General features: G+C 39.6%; 1 protein-coding gene across 5 annotated transcripts in view; it reads right to left on the reverse strand.

Moving 5' to 3' along the window:
- The window catches only part of myo1b (myosin IB), a 312,780-nt gene that overhangs the window by 92,028 nt on the left and 198,755 nt on the right, over nt 1-21,997 (reverse strand). For all 5 annotated transcript variants that reach the window (XM_069934623.1, XM_069934624.1, XM_069934622.1 and 2 more), the window contains exon 8: nt 1,470-1,568. In XM_069934623.1, coding sequence (XP_069790724.1) covers nt 1,470-1,568 — 99 coding nt within the window. The remainder of the gene's footprint in view (nt 1-1,469; nt 1,569-21,997) is intronic.

The following is a 21,997-nucleotide window of genomic DNA, read 5'->3' on the forward strand; positions in this document are numbered from 1 at the left end:
CTTGTTGAATATCTATTGCTGCTGGTTTTGGGGTCCTCTGGATTCGCAATATCCCCTAGAAAATGAAGGTCACAAAAGGGTTATATATTCTTATTAATTAACATTTAAATGAGAGGTTAATATTGGTAGTTCATTAGAGATAAATCTACTCTTCTTTGAAGTGATGCTATGGAGTATGTTTTGTCTGGAGCTGACGACAGACAAGCCTTTATGTCTTGTACAAAGAAATTATCCCGTTTCTTCTATTCATCTGGTGATTCCTACCTTCCCTCCAGATTTTTTTTATATATTAGCAATGACCAACAGTAGCTCATTGAATATAGTAGTTTACTTGCAATTATGTGATTAGTTGAAATCACCCTAGTTGCCCAGGCCTAAATGGATACTGTTAGAAACTTTTCAATCTTGTCTATTATTTTGGAACTCTTCATGGAAATGCAAACATCTGCAGATGCTGTGATTCTAGAAAGAAACATGGAAATGCTGGAGAAACTCAGCTGGACTCGCATCACCTGAAATGCTGGTAATATATCTTTACCTCCTTTAGATGCTGAGACTGGCTGAGTTGCTCTTGCATTTCTGTGTTGGAACTCTTCATGCCCATGCATTTATTTCAGACATTGGGTTTTTTGAATAACTTACTTACACTTATCATCATATTCATACATAAATAACAACAGAGATAATAGGTATTAGGATTTTTTTTCACTAAATAAATCTTAGCATGACTCAGTGCCTTCAGGAGAGACATGGCAAGACTGAAGATCATAGAGAGGAACTGTTTCTAAACAAGCATGCACAAATTTATCTTGATTGCACTGCCATCCTTTGTCCTTGCAAAACAAATCAAACAACTGGTTTTCATTGCTTGGAGTTAGAACATATCCATCCAAACAACACAATAATGGAATAATTAAGTTATTCTGCAACCTGCATTCTGACTTGGAGCAAGCAACTTTCCTGAGTTTCCCCTGTATTTTCATGTTCTTTCTCGGTTACCCAAAGTCTTTACATCACTTCACAGCTCAATTTTAACATTCACATTCTTATCTTCAAATTCCTTCTCAGCCTCAGGTATTTTTGGAACTTCCTCCTGCTCTATATCCATTTGATATTTCTAACCACCTCCAATTCTGGTTTCTTGCATATCCCCCAATTCTGATTGTTCTCCAATGAGCAAGCATGTTTGAATCTGTCTTGGTTCTTCACTTCAGAATTTCCTCCCTACATCTCCTTACCCCTATATTTCTTTGTTGTTCCTTCAAACATACCTCCATGAACAAGGATTTGGTCCACAGTACTAATGTCTCATTGTGCGAATTTGTATCAAATCTTGTGACATGCCTGGAATATCTTTCTCTAAAATTATATTAATACAAGTAGTTGTTACTGATGGAACAATTTAGTTCCTGAATCTTGAATGGATGCACATACTGCTTGTCTAACGTGCACAAATGCATTGTACTTACTCAGCAAATCCTCAGAGCCACCTGACAACAATTGATAAAAGATGTGGAAATTTCGCTCGCCCCTGGGTTGTTTGACAACTCGCGATTTCTCCAGGAGATCTTTGAGAAGGGAAGAGATTTTTTAAGTTATTAAATAGCAGAAGACATTTGAAGTATATTTGGGTCATTTATCTGAAATGTTACACAAAATGCAATGGCAACAATTTTCCACGGATCCTCAAGAATAATGGAAACTTTTAATGTTTGATTGAAACGAATTGAAAGAAACATTATTCTGGATGGATTAAGGCATTCCCAATCTAGCATCAGTATATGTTATGTATTTATACTCCAGATGAGAGTCAGGCTGAAATGAATGAAGAGAAACATTTGCTTGCAAAGAGTTTCTAAAATGGAAATGTATTGGATAATCCATGAGGAATAAGGATCTAAAATTATGATTATTATGACCCCACTCCCACTACCCATTCCAAAAACAATTTTGATGCCAAAGTTTCAGAGCTTCTCTTCTTGAATCATATATTTTTATTTCCATTGCACATCACTTTCCTCACTCTCTTTATCTATCGCCTTGTTTCACCACCAGTATTGAATTCACAGTTTAATGGTCTTAACTAATGGAAAATTAAATAATGAGGGCCAAACAGGATAGTTTCTGTTTTGCCTGAAGGTTTGTTCTAAGTTATAATATTAATATTTTGTCTGAGGCTAGTACAATAGGGACATTCAAAACACTCTTAGATGGCATATGGATGAAGGAAAATAGAGGGTTATGGTTATGAGGTAGGGAAGGATTAGATTGTTGTGGAACAGATTTACATAGGTCAGCACAACATTGTAGGCTGCAGGGCCTGTATTGTACTCATCTCTGTTCTATGCCTTGATTCTACTCCATCACTACCAAAAGATAGGAAAGTTACTAAGGGGACAGATACCTGGAAATAATTTATTCTATTCCAAAAAAAAATTTTTTAAATCAGTAAAATGTAGTCTGCTAATCTCCCTATTATTTCTTCCTGAATGGCAGCATTTGTTTTACTTGTTGAATTTGTGCAAATTTAACATAGTATTAATTAATTCCAGCGTGCACTAGTTTTGCCTGAAGTACACTATTGCTTCAAGTGAAAACCGCTTACAGTACGAGGTACTGAGCCTAGTAAGAGGAAGCATACACTCATGATTCCAACTCATTAATATATTCAGTTGAAATTTCTCCACCGGAGTGCATTCAATTTAAACTTTCAGCCAATTCCATTAATCACACAATGCAAATAAACTAGGAATGATATATCAACTGTACCAATGTTGCCACATAAATTAAAACATGGTCATTAATCTCCATGGAAATTGCCAAAATCTGAATATTGAGCACAATAAACACCCAGGCAGATATTATTAAGAGCCTGAACAGAAAAAAATATTTGCTAGAAGCAGCAGAAATCACATCTTGACTCAGTCAATATATGGGATTAGTCCACTTGACAGATCAAAGTGTGTAACGCTAGGTTTTCATAAAAGAGCAAGGTGAACTGCTATTAAAGCCAGCAGCGTTAAGGAAATCCAATAGTACTCTGATAATATATTAAGGTTTTCTACTTTTCAAAATCACTTGTTTTAGATCCAAAATGACATGATTTATAATCCAGAAAAGGAATTTATCAAACATGCATTGCTGTCAAAATGGTACTACAGACAAAATATTAATATTATAACTTGGAACAAACCTTCAGGTAAAACAGAAACTGTCTCGTTTGACACTCTTATTATTTAATTTTCCATTAGTTAAGACCATTAAACTGTGAATTCAATACTGGTGGTGAAACAAGGCGATAGATATTGGTCCTCGTGAAAAATTAACCAAGAATGGCAGGCGGTTTGTGTCTTTCATGTTATTCTTTCTTTCCAACTAATTATACGGACAAGTTGGCAGTACATCTGCACATTGCAGATTTCCACCATTTTGTTTAGTAATGAAACACATCAAAATATAGATTGTATTTTCCTCATTAAGCTGAAGATGGCAACAGAAGAATTGTTAAATGGAAAAAAAACATATTTTGGATTTCTATCCTGTTTGTTTGATATTATCGCATTCTGATAGTGAAATTTAGATATTCTGTTTATAATTAGCTACAATGAAAAGAATGGGGAAAACTCCAACCCCAGTAACAGCATGGGTGAGAAATTGGAATATGTAAAATATCCACTGGGCCCCAGCCTGCCAGTTCTAGCTCTTAACAGAGACAAATTGAAAGGGAGCCATTAATCCCTTCTCAGCCCCACATCTGGTTAATAGCAGCTTTTGAAAACATTTTAATGGGAGATTTTATTTATTTCATTTTTATTGCTTTTAAAATATTTAGCTGCACTTTCCTGACATTAGGAACATCTGTGGGTGAAAGAGATAAGAAGAGCTTGATCCATGTGGTAAGTGCATTTGCAGTACTTGATCTGCAGCAGGAGGATTGAGACTTCTCACCAGCTCAACAAGCAAATATGATGCCAGGTCCAAGGTTTTAGACCTTCTCCAATCCCCTGTGTCTCCCTCTCTCTGTCTCCCTCTTTCTCTATTCCCTCCCCCCCTCTATATATATCTTTGGCTTGGCTTCGCCTTTGGAAGACTACACAAAAGAGTCTGGATTTATGGAGGGGTAATGTCCACGTCAGCTGCAGGCTCGTTTGTGGCTGACAAGTCCGATGCGGGACAGGCAGACACGGTTGCAGCAGTTGCAGGGGAAAATTGGTTGGTTGGGGTTGGGTGTTGGGTTTTTCCTCCTTTGTCTTTTGTCAGTGAGGTGGGCTCTGCGGTCTTCTTCAAAGGAGGTTGCTGCCCGCCGAACTGTGAGGCGCCAAGATGCACGGTTTGAGGCGATATCAGCCCACTGGCGGTGGTCAATGTGGCAGGCACCAAGAGATTTCTTTAGGCAGTCCTTCATATAACACAATTTTGGGAAGGCGATGGTCCTCCATTCTGGAGACGTGACCTACCCAGCGCAGTTGGATCTTCAGCAGCGTGGATTCAATGCTGTCGGCCTCTGCCATCTCGAGTACTTCGATGTTAGGGATGAAGTCGCTCCAATGAATGTTGAGGATGGAGCGGAGACAACGCTGGTGGAAGCGTTCTAGGAGCCGTAGGTGATGCCGGTAGAGGACCCATGATTCGGAGCCGAACAGGAGTGTGGGTATGACAACGGCTCTGTATACGCTAATCTTTGTGAGGTTGTTTTTCCAGACTCTTTTGTGTAGTCTTCCAAAGGCGCTATTTGCCTTGGCGACTCTGTTGTCTATCTCGTTGTTGATTCTTGCATCCGATGAAATGGTGCAGCCGAGATAGGTAAACTGGTTGACCGTTTTGAATTTTGTGTACCCGATGGAGATGTGGGGGGGCTGGTAGTCATGGTGGGGAGCTGGCTGATGGAGGACCTCCGTTTTCTTCAGGCTGACTTCCAGGCCAAACATTTTATATATATATCTGTCTATATCTCTGTGGATTGTCACCTTGTCATGGTGGAGAAGCTTGTGTGGTCCTGAGATCCTGAGAGCCATGTCGTCTGGAGCTATAGGGCCACCCATGGCAATAAGGTCAAGGGTGAGGTCCCTGACAAAGAACAATCCAACCAAGGCCTCAATGGTGGAACAGGTGGACAAAGTTACTCTGAACTCAATGGCTGTGAAAGCGGAAGAAGGCTGCAACAAATCCAATAAGCTCCAATCATCATGGTTTTCATTCCATTGGAATTAGTTGGTTATTTGTGAAGTATTGTGTGTTTCTTAGAGTGCAATATTAAGTACATATTAAGCAAATACACGCACAGGTGTCTTCGCTCTGTGGGCCACTTTGCAAGATTGGACTCATAAGCCACTTGAGAGCCCATAAATAAATTCATGGAACAAAGAACATAGTCCTCGTCCTCGAGGGATAGTCACAACGACGAGTTACTGCATATCTCTCTCTTTGTTCCTCCACTATGACCTTAAACCACCAATATCCCCACTTGACAAGGTGTCAGGCTGAAGATCCGCATTGATTTTGAAAGATTCCCTCCAAGTGATGTTGGCAGGAATTTCTGATCTACGATTCCTCCCCATCCCTTGCAAACATCAAGGTGCTTGGAAGTATTTAAAAGTCACTATATCAAAGCAAAATGTTATTTATACCTTATCACTAGCTCTGGGTTTTTTTTTGATAGGACACCTTTAAATCAAGTAAACAACATAAACAACAGCTTAAAAGAGAATTTTGTCTGTTGCGATCATCCTATTACAGATATACTGTAAACCACCAATACCTCAAATTTGCCTAGATAATTAAAAAATGTTGTTAGCCCCTGAATTGGAGTATGCCTTGGTTGCAGTAAGATAACCACTTGCTATTTAAATTCTTATGAGGTATCTTGTGCACTCTTCTCCAGGAATATGAGCAGCTGCTCGAATAATTTGATTTCCAAAAGACAAATAATGTAATCTGTCAAAATGTATTGATTAAAAATAAATTAAATTCATTTCACACTCAGAAATGCAACCTATTGTAAGTATTATAATGTGTGTTGGATTCTGTGGCATTTGCATGAACAGTTTCTGAGCTCAAGTTTTCTTCAGTTGTTGCAACCAAGGCTTAATATAGTATAAGTAGATCAAAGACTTCTGCCCAATCTGAATCTGCAGATTTATTTTAAAATTCTAGTCATCATGTCACTAATAAGGAGCATGTACATTGTTGAAATCAAATTTTTGTTTTACATTGCTGTTGCTTAAGGAGGCAACCCCATTAACATTGCTAAAGATACAACAGTCAAATGGCTTCTAGATCTCAAAGGTCTCAAAAATCTCAAGATTGGTCAATTACTCATGAGCAGCGTATTAAACTATGGGTCATGAGTCACGGGTTCAGAGTCAAAGAACTGTACAGCACAGAGGCAGGCCCAACTCATCCCTTGTTGACCAAGTTGCTCATCTCAGCTAGTCCCACTTGCCTGCACTTGGCCCAGAAACCTTCCTTATTTGTGTATCTGTCCAAGTGTCTTTTCAAAATAGAAGCAATAATGATTTGGTTCTGTCAGAAATAATTGGTCTAAAAATAATTAAATTAATTTCAAACATGAATGTACATTGGTTATAAGTAGCGTAATGTTTGTTAGATTCTGTGGTAGTATCTTTTCTTCCCTTCTCCCTCCGAGTCCAAGGTTTAAGTGCAAACCTATCCAAAACAATAATGACAAGGCAACTGGTATGTTTTGTTTCCTCGTTGAAGTGTAGAGAAATCATTCTCATGCTTTGTTCCTTCTCACTATCCCTCGGTCTCAACTAAGACTGAAGGGTAGTTTTTTTTCTCTCTTGACAGCTTATTATTCTCAACCTTCTCTCTCACATGCCAATCAATTCCACCATGATTCTTCTACCACCCACCTGCACTCTGTCAATTAACCTACCAGCCAGGTGTGGGAGTGGGAAATCTCTGCAATCCAAAGCAACAGGAAAACATTTCTATCAGCCTTAGTACATTAAAAGAAGGAAAGAACAGTAAAGCAGACACAATAAAGTAGCCACTCTATGCCATTAATTTTCTCTTTCCTAACATCAGTTGGTGTCAGGCATGAGATCAAGCAGGACCCTGGCATCCTGCACTGGTGATGTCAACAAACTGGCTAGTCAGGCAATAATAAGGAATAACACAAATTTAAATTAATATTCTAAATATTTTCCAAGATACAAAATAAAGACAAGAAAATAAATAAAATTAGGCTTGAATTTGAAACATGACAAATACATTTTAATAGTTCTAAATAATATTTGATTTTGACATTGCTATCCAACAGAATAACAATTCACTTATACAGACTATGTCTGTTCAGGCCAAAGGGATTGTCAAGGGTATTCCTTTTTGTTTCACTATATGACTATAAGAATCATAGACATTAAATTGCAAAATCTGAGCCATTATTTTGCAAAGTGAAGTGAAAATTGACCATTGTCAGGATGCACGTCAGCAATAAGAGAGTTGCTCGCAGCCAAAAAGTCATCACTTCATTGACCAATCATTGACCTGGTATAAACAGTTGAATGATGGAATATTACCAGGAAGTAGAGAATGACAGTAGGGCACTATGAGGTATGACAAGCATAATAAGTGTAAAATTTTGCACATGTTTTTTTTGGGCGCCAGAGATCCCAAAACAGGGACTAACTTGTGATCTTTTATGGAACAGGTTACTCAGGAAACCATTTTGGTGCAGCCATTGGCACTGGGATCAGATCAATTACGGGTTAGCAGTCATCTTGCAAAACAATATCCATGAGATTATCACACCACATGATTTGCCAACTTTTTTCTGGATTTCCCACTTTCACCCCTGAAATAATAATTTGCATTACTGGGGTAGCAACCGACAAAGAAGTAGATAGTAAAGAAATATTTTTACAGTTATGTTTATGTTACAAAAGAATACAAAAAACAAAAATCTGCTTGGGGCTAAGAGCGACAAAATCAAAATTATTTGACTAGGAATTAACTATTAAGGAAGCTCTTCTTCTCCTTCCTTTTTCTCTTCACTCCTGTTGCCCACTGTATTCTCATCTCTTGAAGCCCTGCACTCTGTAATCTCATCAGGATTACATTCACATCAACTTTATAGCCTTTCACAAAGATTAGGCTATTGCCACTGGGGTGGAGGACAGAGATGGCTGGTGGCATGGAGGTGCAGATATATTTTGTCCTTTAAAACAGAACTTGATAAATCTGTCACCACTTTCATTAATGATTGCAAACAGGTCAATAAAGGCTGTTGCTTAGAGGTATGAAGTTTTGTTCAAATAACATTTCTACACTTTTACAAAAGCAAGATGCTAAAATTCTTGTAAGAGGAGGATGGAGCACATCAGGTGGGGGATACACTTAATTCTCAGTTCATCAACAGTTGCACGGTGTATGCTCCACTACAAATAAAACATTGGACCATGCGTACATACAGAGAAAGAGAATGCTAAGATAGACGTCCTGAACAGCAACTACATCCGTCTTGATGTCTGTCCAGTCTATTTCAAAGGGTTGTGATTGTCCATTTTAAGAAGTTATTAACATTTACAAGAAACATTTGTTGTGACTAAATAATGGTACTATTATAGAGGTGGCTGAAATTGTATCACGCACTTCAATGTTTAAAAGAGCACTTTGTTTACACAGTGCCCTTTTACTGTTGCAGAATGCTAGATTCCAAATTAGCAATGAAGGAAGTCTTTTTGAATGTAAACTGCAAGCATTTTGATTGAGACATTCTTCCATTAAAGCTGTAAATACAAACTTCAGGATCAATCACTTTCTGAAGTAAATTCTCCGCAAATTTCTCAACATCTGCCTACACTAATGAACTTATGAACTATAATTCTTGTTTATATACAACTGTGCATTAAAATGTTACCACATATATTTTTGGCAAAAGAAGAGAGTTATTTTTGAGATGTCAGGGCTAGAGGGAGAATTTTTTTTTATTCCCACATTCCCAGATAGGAATTCAAGTGAAGGTTATACAGGATGGAGCTGAGATTATGACACAGTTTTTATTCACAGTGGCATACTTCCAATGTGATTGCCTCCCAACTGGACAAAACCCCTCCATGATCCCAAAGAAAGCCCAACTACACAAGAGCTTGAAAAGTCCTGAAGATGCCGAGAAAGGGTAGACAGAGAGAGAGAGAGAGAGAGAGAGAGTAGAAAAAATCTAGAATGTAACTATTCAGTAATATCTTGAAAGCAATAATGTTTAACTAATTTTCTTAAAACAATGAATGCAGTCAATAGCTCTAACTTGCTGTGGTTTCAAAATGGAATTATTCTGGTAAATTCAAATAAGTGAGTTTATCAAGAGTTGATTTCCCCGAAATAATTCCCTGAATTTAACCAATAGCAACCTGCTATATTTAAAAAGAATGAGGGTTTAAACTTCACAGAAATAGCTGGCGGAACTCAGTGGGTCAGGCAGCATCCAGGGAAGGCAATATCTTGCCCCAAAACATGATTTACCTATTGTTTTCCCTGGATGTTGCCTGACGCACTGAGTTCCTCCGGCATTTTGTTCCATTTTTCCAGAATCTTCTTTACCTAAGGGTTTAAACTATTTTAATTAAAAAGAACCAGACAACATGTTTCCACATGGGATTTGGGTAGAGTTTGCATGCGAGATTCTCAATGGTTTTTCAGCAAATGTAGTGCTTAGTGTAGTAATGAGCCACCACTCTCAGGTTAGCACAATGGTTTTCAAACTTTTTCTTTCCACTCACATACCAACTTAAATAATCACTATGCCATAGGTGCTCTGTGATTAGTAAGGCATTACTGTACTTAAGGTGGTATGTGAGTGGAAAGAAAAAGTTTAAAAATCACTGTTTTAATCATATCTTTTGACTCGTTAGGTGCACGAGGTTTCATAACTCCAAAGGAAATGGGCCAATGACAATTTTTCTCAAGCCATTGGGTCTAGAGCAGTGATTCTCATTTTTTTTTTCCCCACTCATATATGACCTTAAGTAATCACAGAGCACTTAAGGCATTGGGATAACATGTAAGTGAGTGGAAAGAAACATTTTGAAAACCACTGGGTTAGCACATGCTAACTCTTTGCATGAGGTTTCCAAATGATACCACTCACCTACTCCATTCCCTGAACTTTTAAAATTATCCATATTAGGTTCCTCTTTTGTGATGACTTACCTACTTTAACTAAGCTAATGGTTGTTGGAATATTGTAATGTTTTCCCAGCCCATCTACATTTGGAAAGTGAGCAAAATAAGCCAGAGTTTTAAGATCACTGTATGAAAATGCTTTTGAGAACAGGATCACGCTTTCCACCCCTCTGGGGTGGCCTGCATTCTTCCACCCCAACCCCAATATGCTCTCTTACACATAATACTGGAAGGAACAGGGTCATCCAGAGCTTTAGGAAGGAGGAAATCTTTTATTTGAATGTGAACATTTCATTTAAATATATCATCATATACTTATGTGCACCATGATGTAAAAAGATATGACAGAACAGGTCAGTGGAGGTGAGGTAAAGCTTATTGCTAGGATGGTGTGGCTCAAGTAGCTGATTGACCTACTCCTGCTGCGAGCTCTCCTGTTCATTCATGACACAAATGAATATGCTTAATGCTTAACATATCAATGTGTGTTTCAACCAAATGTGAACCAATAGGTCAAGCAAAAATGCTTCAAATTTTTGAAAGAGATTTGCACCGCCAACATATGCAGACAATAGCACCTTGCTTTATTATTCAGTGAGCAGCATTAATATAGACATAAATCAGTAAAAGGAAACTCTTCCTGGCATACAATACAACGTAGTCCAAAAAATATATTGTGCCTATTCCAACAATCTTAAAACAAAGAGAAAACTCTTATTGATAATAAATACTACTCTACTGTAGCTACAACCACTCGATGGAGGTGAACTTTATCATAGTCATGGCCATGAGTCATTTTTGGGACAGTAGTTGACAATAGGAAGGAAATTTGGTTATAAGTCAAATTCTTTCGATTTAATTGCTTCAAGTTTACTTCCTCATTAACCAAGTAGAAGAAAACATATATTGAGTTTTTTTTTAATGGAGGTTTGTGACAGATGTTTCACTTTTTTGATCTAGATAAAATGGCCAACATTAACATTGTCCTGCGTTGTTCAAGCAATGAAGTTGTTGAACCCAAGAACCAAAGCAGGCCATCCAGTCCCTTGAACCTATACCTTTAATGAGTCCATGACTGATCTGTGGACTATCCCATTATTTAATAAAATCACTGTAAATGTCACAGACTTGCAAGAAAGCATCAGTTACTACAACAGGGAAGCTTTAGCTTAGTAATTTACCAATAATCCTATGGCAACATTTTGTCTGCTATTATCAAGTTGAGCACTTACAAAAATAAAATGCTCAAGTTATAAATAAATCCTGTCATTTTGCACATGCAGTGCAATTGCCACCAGGCTCATAAATCTCAACCTGCAGTGGCAGTGTTCCAATCTTCAGACACATACTCAGGATACCCAGGCTTATTAGATTAGTACTACAAATAATTTGTTCCGATAAACTTTGCAGCTGTAGAGCAAATTCATAATATTCATCATTTATATTTGAAATGATGTGAATGAGGAAATTTGTTCATCAGATACTGAGAAAATTTGTTCATCAGATGATGAGGAAACTTGTTCATCGGATACTGAGGAAACTTGTTCATCAGATACTGAGGAAACTTGTTCATCGGATACTGAGGAAACTTGTTCATCGGATACTGAGGAAACTTGTTCGTCAGATAATGATTCAACAGCATTGTTTTAAAGTACATGAAAAATCCATGAACCCAGGGTGCTCGTGGTGACAAACAAGTAGATTTTCTTTTCTGGACGCTCTTCTAATGAATACTCCAAAAAACTTTTCATTCCTTTTTGTAAGATATTACACTGCATTTTCAAGGGATCCCAATAAATTTCAAGTGAGTGGGAAATGGCAGTCCCAAGTTGAGTTTAGAAAGCATGGGTTACAAAGCACTGGAAACTTCAAAGCAAGTGCAGGAAACAGGGGCCAGATGCATTTGATGAGAGTGCGGGAAATGATCAAGTTCCACCATTCAATAATCGCAGATTTTTTAAAATAAAAAAAGTGACCTTCTTACACTCTGTCCTTTGAATCTCACTGCATTTAAAAATCTATAGGTGAATATACCCATAATCTTGAATCCACATCAGTCTCCAGAGAATTCCAAAGATTCACATTCCCCTGGAATAAGAAATCTTTCTCTTATTTAGTCCCAAATTGCCAACACCTAATTGCCTAATTTCACAGCCAAGTAAATGCCTCCCACCATCTCCCCACTAAAATTTTTATGTTTCATTGAGAATTAAGGCATCAGAAATAAAAGGAAAATAAAACATGAGCCATAAAAATCTGCATGAACTGTGGCTTGAGAAAAAAAAAAGACTGATCTCTCTAAAGGTATTTTTAAAAGAAAAATTGATAGGAAAAGTAGAAAGCCGTTTAAAATATAATACACTTTCATCATTAAAACTACTGACATATTCTAATGTGTCTTGAAGCACATACTTCATCTAAAGTATTTGGAAACTAATTACTGTTCCAAACTATCAATTTTAAAATGCAATGAAAATTTCAAATCGGTATCCAATAGTTTTGGAAAAACAATGTTGTCAACATACATCTACAGTTACATGGTGAATTACATTAACAGTATCGTGGTTATGCTATTAAGAAAATGGAAGCTGTGAGTGAAAATCAATGATTGTGAATGGTAATGCTATACCATATCCAAGCCAGCTGGTGGCTCTGCTGGAGTCTGAAAATTATGGTCATTAATCTCCATGTAGATGAACAACAATAAACCAACCTGAGAAGTCCAGCGGTAGTGCGAGAAAATTAAAAGGCAACCTGATCTTCCGAACAGATCCTTAATTGTAACTGCGAAGTCCAATCCAGCATTATGACCTTAACAGAGTTTCTGATAGTCCTTAATGTGTACAGGCACCGCTGCTGGTGCATTGTCAAACGGGTAAACTGTATTCCATCATGCTCAGCTAAACATCTGTGTGTGACAGATAGATTACCCACCAGAACCCCAACTCCTCACAAAGGGGAGTTGGCATGAGGCAGCAAATGTGTGTTTTTAAATTTTTGTCCCAACATGCACCCTCCCCTCAATGTGCAATTCTGGCTCGGAATTTTCCCATCCCATTAACAGATGCATCAGGAATATTGGAGGAAAGATTGAAATCTGTTTAAATTGTGTATTCTGCCAATGAAGATCAATGACTGATAAAAATGCTTTCAGTGCTGTTCATTATGGTACCAGGTAATTTTGGGAGAAGTTGATAAATATAACTAGGGTGCTGGGGAGAATTACTCAGCTTGGCTTTGATACAGTGCCATGGGATGTTTTACTTGAGGCTGCACACCTGTTCTTGGTTTAAATTATTCTTTGAACGAAAATATCACCTCTACAGGGCAGCACTCCCACACACCTGCACCTAAACGCTGATGGAAATTATGTGCTCAAAAAGCTGCAGTGAGACTTGAAGCTGCAATTCTCTCATTCTTAAAAAAAAACATGCTGAAAAGGCTGTTAAATCCATGTGCAGAGTTACAGGTAATCTTGCCATCTCTGTCTTGCTGAACCAAGTTAAAAAGTCTTCTGATGGTAATAAGGTGTACAGTATAAAAGGTCAGACCTTTGTACATTTGTTAGCTTTGATATTTTCTAATGATCACCTACGCTTGTTATACCTACAGGTAAGATTTCCAATAATGAACGCTGAACTGAAGAAAGTACAACTGTGGCAGCCTTTTTATCAACTGTGTGATAATAAGAAGAGCTTAAATAGATTTCCAAAGAAATAGATCTAAACTGATTTTACTCCTCTACTAACATGAAATTAACAAGTTTTTCTAATTAGCTATTGAATCAGACACAATCCTATGATGAATATCTTCGGAAAAAATTTGATTTTAGTGACTCTGCCAACCTAAGAGTAAGCTGTTGAGATGCATAGCAATACTGTATTATCATGCACCCTATGACAGGCTAGCTGGCACTTGGTATAAATGGTGCTCAATGTTTAAAAATAGTCTCATCCAAGCATTTGTATTTCAGTGATGGACAGAAGCAGAAAGCCTTCCTCAATTCCATTGTACACCATTGACAGAGTGATGCATACATGTTGTGTGCCATTTCAACAGGAAGTCAATGCCACTGAAATTAATAAATCAATAACAACACAGGTATGTTATGATTCTATGCATTTAATGAACACAAATGAAGGCAAATTTCAACTCGCCCATCCTTCGAGAACTGAAGCAAAAAGCATATGATCAGCGGTGGGATTTCTGCTATGAAATCCTCCTGCTGCAATGATCTCGTGTAATGAGATGATCTTGAATCCACTGCTTCCAATGCATGCAAAACTTGGTGATTAACATGGCTGCAACACCACTGAGAAGCTGCAGATTTCAGCAGGAGGCCCCCAAATCATAAAACTAAACTGGAATAATTCTGATAGTGAAGTATATTGCTACTACGTGGAGTAGCTGTTCTCCGCAAGGATATTCTTGCTGAAGTACAGACGTTTAGAAACTATTTCTTGCTGAGGCTGAGATTGAATAATTACTCGTTTCACACACTGGATGGATGAGGCCTTCAGTTCAGGGTTCTTCTACCCTGCCCTTTTCTAACAACTTGTCCTACGTACTCTATGTCTCCTCTACTCACACTGCTCTCCAAGGCCACTCCCATGATGTGTCAATTCTGGGACCATCTGGTCCATGCTGAAGCTGAGATCAAAATGCTTCAGAGTCTGACAGATTAATCACAGTAGACATCAGTAATGCAAAAAACATAAAAAGCACCAAGCACTAAGGCAACCATAGCAGCAGCTGGTATGAATCAGTCAGCAGCGAACCAGTCAGTAGATGTTAATCCTTTTAAAAGCATTAATGGAGTGTTTGCCCCTGTGTTAAATGTGTGTTCTATCATATGTGATTAAAAGTGGATTTTTGGTGGAGTATGATTTCCAAAATTGCACCACTGCTGACTACTTGGCATTGTATGATTGGTGATATGTCTACTCAGCATGCTTCTGATAGGCATTAGCCAAAGACATGCTCATTCCCTGTACCTGACATCCTGTGATTCACCCACCAGATAGATAAATATTTTTTTGACATTATTTGAAACAGGAATTGTATCTGTAGGGTTATACTAGAGATCCAAACTTTACAGCCAAAATATTTTGCAGAGTGAGGAATGTTGAAAATATTTTATAGCTTGTGAAAGAGAGAATCAATGGCAGCACGGTGAGTGTAGCAGTCAGCGCATCACCATTACAATGCCAGCAACCTGGTTTAGAATCCAGCGTTGCTATAAGGAGTTTCTGCATTCTCCCCGTGACCACATGGGTTTCCTCCAAGTTCTCTGGTTTCCTCCCACTCTCCAAAGATATATGTGGTTAAAAGGCTAATTGGTCACAGGGGTGTATCTGCAGTGCAGATTCATGGCTGTATCTCTAAATTTAAAAACAAATTAAAAAGTATGTTTCTGGTAGAAAACAGAATACATGCTTTATTGCTTGCAACCCCAAAATAATTTTGCCCACTCATTTAATATCATTAGTGCTAATTTGATTAGATTAATTTTAAAATTAACATATCATTGATTCCTTGTTTGGAACTCTTTCCCACCAACTCTTCTATTACCATTCCATATTAATTAGCATGAGCCCTCAGGGTTTTTGATATGAATCACTTCCTTTCCATATGTGCCCATGTGCAAGCCTATACTTTCTGCCCACACTTCCTTGTTCCTATCATTCTGCCTGCATGAAGCTGTAAAGCACTTAACAATTCCTTACATGGTCAGGGACTTCCTTTGCTCAGGAGCTAATGGTTCCAAGCCCTGTTATTTCCTGCAGGGCAACCCTGTTCGAGATTCACAGACTGTGTGGGGAAGTTAAGCAAAGAAACTTGCAAATAATCATTTGGAGACAAAAAAAATGGATTGCCAGTCATTTCAATAAAATTTCAAAATCTACGCTTGCTTTTTCCACTTAAAGTGCACAACTTCGTGCACAGGTGTAATGGTAGGTACAATGAATGTAGTGTTATCACCACTATTTTTCTGCCTGGGCTCCCTAACTTTGGTCAGTTCAGAGGTAGAGCTACAAATTGGGAGTCAATGTCTGGACCAAGTTAGAACTGATGCATTCCTAAAAATTGGGCATGAATGGCTCTTCAATTGACAAGTTCCAGGCCATTTGAATTTTCTGCATTAATTAAGTACTTTAAATTCAGTTATTTTAATAGTTTAAGCATTTTGCATCATTTTAATTATCTTTGGTTCTTTTCAAACTTTTATTTTTAAAACACTCTAACTTTTAACAATTTAATAGTTTGGATTAATTCAAAAAAGGGTTTGAATATTTTTCTATTTGTGCAAGTGTCAGGCAATTTGGAAAGGTGAAGAGTCTGGTGGTATCTGTGGAGGACCTGCCCTGTACAGGACCTCATGGGTGAGCAAATGGCAGCAGTGAACACATTGCTGTAATAAGTGTGGGAATGAATGCAAGACATCATGGGCAACACCCTCCCAGCATCGAGAACATCTATGGAGAAAGCTGCCATTGGAGAGCAGCAGCAATCATCAAGGATCCACACCACCCAACATGCTCTGTTCTCACTGCTACCACCAGGAAAGAGGTATAGGTGCCACAAGACTCACCCCACCAGGTTCCGGAACAGCTGCTACCTCTCCACCATCAGACACCTTACAATAAATTAAATAAGGGACTCATTTAGGGTCTCTTACTTGTGCACTTTAATGCTTGTTGTTCCCTCTCTGTATTGCAGTCAGTTGTTTGCATTTGGACATTGTGTCCCTTATTTTTGCACTACCAATAAGTAGTAATTCTGCCTCACACACAGGAAAAAGAATCTCAGGGTTGAATATGATTTTATGTATGTATTCTGGCAATAAATCTGAAATCTGAACTTGCCACTCACCGAGATGAGACTAGATGATATTATGTTGGGCGCTACCAGTAGCCCCAATAATCACAGAGACAAAGACTGAGGGGAACGATAGGCTTTATTACACACGAGACTGCTGGCCCGGGTCCAAGCTAGGGAAATGAGGGGAGGGAGAGGAGACTCGACCTTTATGGCCTGAGACACAGGGGAGGAGTCTGGGGAGGAGTCTAGGAGAGGATGTCATCATGAGGGCGGGCCAGCCTGTACATACAACCATATCATTAAATATTGTACATACTTCGGGGGCTGTATATTGTGCAGCATTGCTAGCTCCCTTGCCTTGCCCTTCTTCCATTTCCCTGTGGGCTTCCTTTCTAAGTTTTGAACACTGTTGTCTGCCATTCCATCAGAGTCCTTTCTAAATCTTAACATAAAAGTTTACCTACATGCCACCACTGATTAATTTGCAAATGGTTTCTATTCTCTTAGTCTTTGGCCATTTATGACTGAAACAGTTTTGGTTTATTTTATCTAAATTCTTTCCCATTTTGAAACATTTCCATCAAATCTGCTTTTACCTTTCTCTGCTCAAAGGAGATCAACCCTAGTATAACCACACTCCAATGCAACAGTAATCCCACAGAACTGGAACCACTCTGGTAAAACTTTTCTCTGTGCTTTTCACATCCTTCCTGTGGGTGGTGACAAGAATTGGACACAATCCTTCAGCTGGGACTAAGCTTGTGCTTTTAAATAGATTTTGCATTACTTCTTGACATTCTCCATCTGGCTCTATTTATAAAGCCTTGGTCCTATATTTTTATGAATGATTTTCGTCTGCAGTATTTGTGTACAAATGACCCTTGGTCTCTTTTTACATACCTTTTTTTTAATTGGTGCTGTTACACCTGTTACACTTGGCATAAAAGAATGTTTTGATGTGCTCCTGTTACATTTGCAATCTGTTTAAAAGGTCTAGAAATCATTGAGGAGTAACACATCACATTAAGTCATAACCAGATTTTATGATCAATTTCAGTGTTTGTAGAAAAAAGGCCACTGAAGCAGACAAGTTTATAAGGAGGTGCAGAGAGGCACAGTCAACCCTGTGGCAACATAGTCTTCGTTCAAGTACCTAACCAACAAGTCAGAGCTCTCAGCCCTGGCACCAGGGGGACAGAAACAGGACGCACATACCCCATGACCCTGCAAAGCATCCGCAAAACAGCTACCACCTTCGTCCACCAGCTTTACGTACAATTTACGGTGAACACTTTAGTACAAATTGCATTGGTTTGATCTAAGAAAAGTAATCTCCTGGGCCAAGTGGAAATTCTGGATGAAAATTGAAACAACAAAGGACACCTGACAGCTGTGACAGGGCCAAAATGACATAACCTGCTACAAAACAAAATCTGGCTCAGTAGCAAACAGCAAAGTTTCACTCCCAGAGGAACTCAATGCTTTCTACACCCAATTTGACCAGAGTAACATTAAGAACCACCCCTCCACACAACCACATCCCCTGAGGATCCTCTCCTGTCCATATTTGAGGATGATATGCATGCTACCTTCAGGAGAGTGAGTCCAAGGGAAGTATCTGGTCCAGACAGAGTATCTGGACGAGTATTAAAAATCTATGCTGACCAACTTGCCAACATATTCATAAATATCTTCATCTCACTCTGGCAGGGTATGGTACCCACTTGTTTCAAACAGGCATCAATCATACCAGGGCCCAGTAAGTGCATACAACCTGCCTTAATGACTATCGACCAGTAGCACTTAATTCAACAGTGATGAAGAGTTTTAAGAGGCTGGTGTTGAAGCAGATCAGCTCCTGTCTGAGCAGTGGCAAGGATACTTTCCAGTTCACCTATCATAGCAACAGATCTTCAGCGGATGCCATCTCACTGGCTCTACACAAAGCCCTGGAACACCTGGACAGTAAAGATGGATTCATCAGGATTCTCTTCATCAACCACAGTTTGGCATTTAACAACATCATCCTCTCAAAACTGATCAGCAAACTCCAAGACCTTAAACTCAACATCCCACTGTGTAATTGGATCATGAATTTCCTCACCTCCAGATCACAATTAGTGAAGATTGGTAAGAAATTCTCCACAACCTCCATCAGCACTGGAGCACTACAGGGCTGTGTTCTTAGCCCCTGCTCTACTCATTTTACACCTACAACTGTGTGGCTCAGTGCGACAATTACACAATCTACAAATTTGCCGATGATACAACTGTAATGGTTTAGATAAAGAAAGGTGATGAGTCAGCATACAGAAGGGAGATTGAAAGCTTGGCTAAATGGTGCACCAACAACAACTTCAGTGTCACCAAAACTAAGGAACTGATTATTAACTTCAGGAAGGGAAACCAGAGGTACACAATCCAATAATCATTGGGGGATCAGAGGTGAAAAGGGTGAGCAAATTAAGTTCTTGGGAGTCATTATCTCAGAAGATCTTTCCTGGACCCAACACACTAATCGCATCACGACAAAAGCACATCCGCACCTCTACTTCCTCAGGAATTTGTGGAGGCTTGGTATGACACCAGAAACCCAGGCAAATTTCTACAGTGTATGATGACATTAGTGCGCTGGGTCCAGGAAAGATCCACCGAGACAGTAACTCCCAAGAACTTAATCTCATACTCTCTGGAAGTGAGGAAATCCAGGATCCAATTACACAGTGGAGTATTGAGTCCCAGGTCTTGGGAGTTTGCTGATCAGTTTTGAGGGGATGATAGCATTAAATTCCAAATTGTAGTTGATTAAGAGTATCCTGATGAATGCCTCTTTACTGTCCAGGTGTTCCAGGGATTTGTGTAGAGCCAGGGAGATGGCATCCACCGTAGACCTGTTGCTATGATAGGCGTATTCGTCCCTCAGACAGGAACTGATCTGCTTCAACACCAGCCCTTTCAAAACACTTCATCACTGTTGATGTGAGTGTCACTGGTTGATATAATTTAGCAAGTTACCACAATCTTCTTGGGCACTGGTATGATTGACCCTTGTTTGTATCAGGTGGGTACCATACCCTGCTGAGGGAGAAGATGAAGATATCTGTGATAACATTGGTAAGTTGGTCAGCACAGATTTTTAATACTCAGCCAGGTACTCAGTTCGGACTGGATGCTTTCCTTAGATTCACTATCTTGAAGGTAGCCTGCAAATCATCCTCATTTATGGTCAGAAGAGATCATTAGGGGACATGAGGGTGCACAGGGTGGTTATTTCTTGTTCTTATGGTTGAATCAGATGTAGAAGGCATTGAATTTGTCTAAGAGTGAAGCTTTGCTGTCTCCGACTTCACTGTTTTTTTTTGTAACAGATTGTGTCATTTAGGTCCTGCCACAGCTGTCGGGAATCCCTCGTGGTTTCCATTTTCATCCAGATACTTCACTTCATCCTTTCAGGTCGAATTGGCCCCATCTGTCTTTCCCATCAACTCTTTCCAAAAAGGGAAGGGGGAAGGGAAAAGAGAAATATGGATGGAAGGTGATGGAACCTGCTAAGTCCCCCCCTGCAGAAACCTTTGAATGGATTCAAACCTTTGAATAGATTCGAACCTTTAAGACATTGGAGGGCAAAGGGCCTATTTTATGTTGTTCTGTTCCATGTTCTATTATGTATTATACTAAAATACTGTTTATAAAATACTGTTTAAGCTCCAGCTAAAATAATGCTTTATAGTGGGTTGTGAGCTAGTGCAATGAAATTACTGAGACAACCGGGTGAGAGCTCGAGTATCACAACTGCTTTAATTTGTATTCTGCTCTGCAGCCTTTAAGCCCATCTCTGGTCCGCCCCTGCACTTCTGGTCTGGAAGAGACGGTCCCATGACGTCACGGCTGCTCACCAACCATGCGTGACAAGCAGGGCCGGTTCACTGCTGCAACCATGAGCACTTCCACACAACAACACCCCACCCCAGAACTGGCACCAATTCTTGCGATATGTTAACAGTGAAGTGTGCTGTTTCAGTGGCCGACCCCTACATACCAGCGGGGGAACCTGTACTGGCTGAGACAAGTCCAGGTAGGCTGGCTTCAAACGGTCTAGTGTGAATAATTCCTCCTTGCCCCCAATGTCAAGAGTGAATATGGAAACATTTCCATGCATGGTCCCTCATAAGGTTGTTGAAGGGGAGACCTGTGCACATCCCTTCGCACAAATACATACTCACAGGAGGACATGTCTGGGTGGCTGACCATGTTGCGATGGCAGCGGTGGTGCAAAGGAGACCTGTTTGTTCTTTATCTTCTCGTTGAGGACTGCGGTGTCGGAGTCTTGTTTGGTTGCTGGAGGAAGGAATTGGCCAGGGACTGCCATGGTCTCTCCATAGACTCGTTCAGCTGAGGAGGCTCCAAGGTTGCCCAGGAGTTTAGAGCGTTCTGTCTACAGGGCAGAGGTGAACTGCGCCACTCAGTTGGTCGTAATGCCTGCTGGGACACCAAAAAGGTAGACCCAGATGGCAAGGAAAGCCCTAGTACCGGTCCACCATTCTGAGCAGGTAGTGCGACCCTCAGGAGACTGGCAAGGCCCTGACTATGTCGAGGAGGACGTGCTGGAACCTGCAGGTTGGAGCATCGAACTGCTGGACCTTGGCCATCTGGCAGTCAGTGCAGATTTTCACCCACTCTATGACCTGTTTGCGCAGGCTTTGCCAAACAAATTTTGCGGACACCAGCCACTCCATTGTGCAGATTGAGGGGTGCGACAAACCATGGATTATGTTAAAATCATTGGGCAGGGATCAGCAATCGGTGTTTGCCTGTGCAGACGTCACAGAGGAACGTAGTGCCATTGGCGTCAAGTGGGAGGTTTTGGAGTTGCATTCCTACGATCACAGTTCTGAAGCTGAGTGCCTTGGGGCTGTCTTGCTATGCGTGGGCCAGAACACGGTAGTTGATGCCCTACGACATTGCATTGACCACTGGCCTGGAGAGTGCGTGGGCAAAAACGTTGTGTTTTCCTGATAAATGTAAAATA

This window comes from Narcine bancroftii, chromosome 4 (genome assembly GCF_036971445.1).
Source record: "Narcine bancroftii isolate sNarBan1 chromosome 4, sNarBan1.hap1, whole genome shotgun sequence".
Classification (NCBI taxonomy): domain Eukaryota; kingdom Metazoa; phylum Chordata; class Chondrichthyes; order Torpediniformes; family Narcinidae; genus Narcine; species Narcine bancroftii.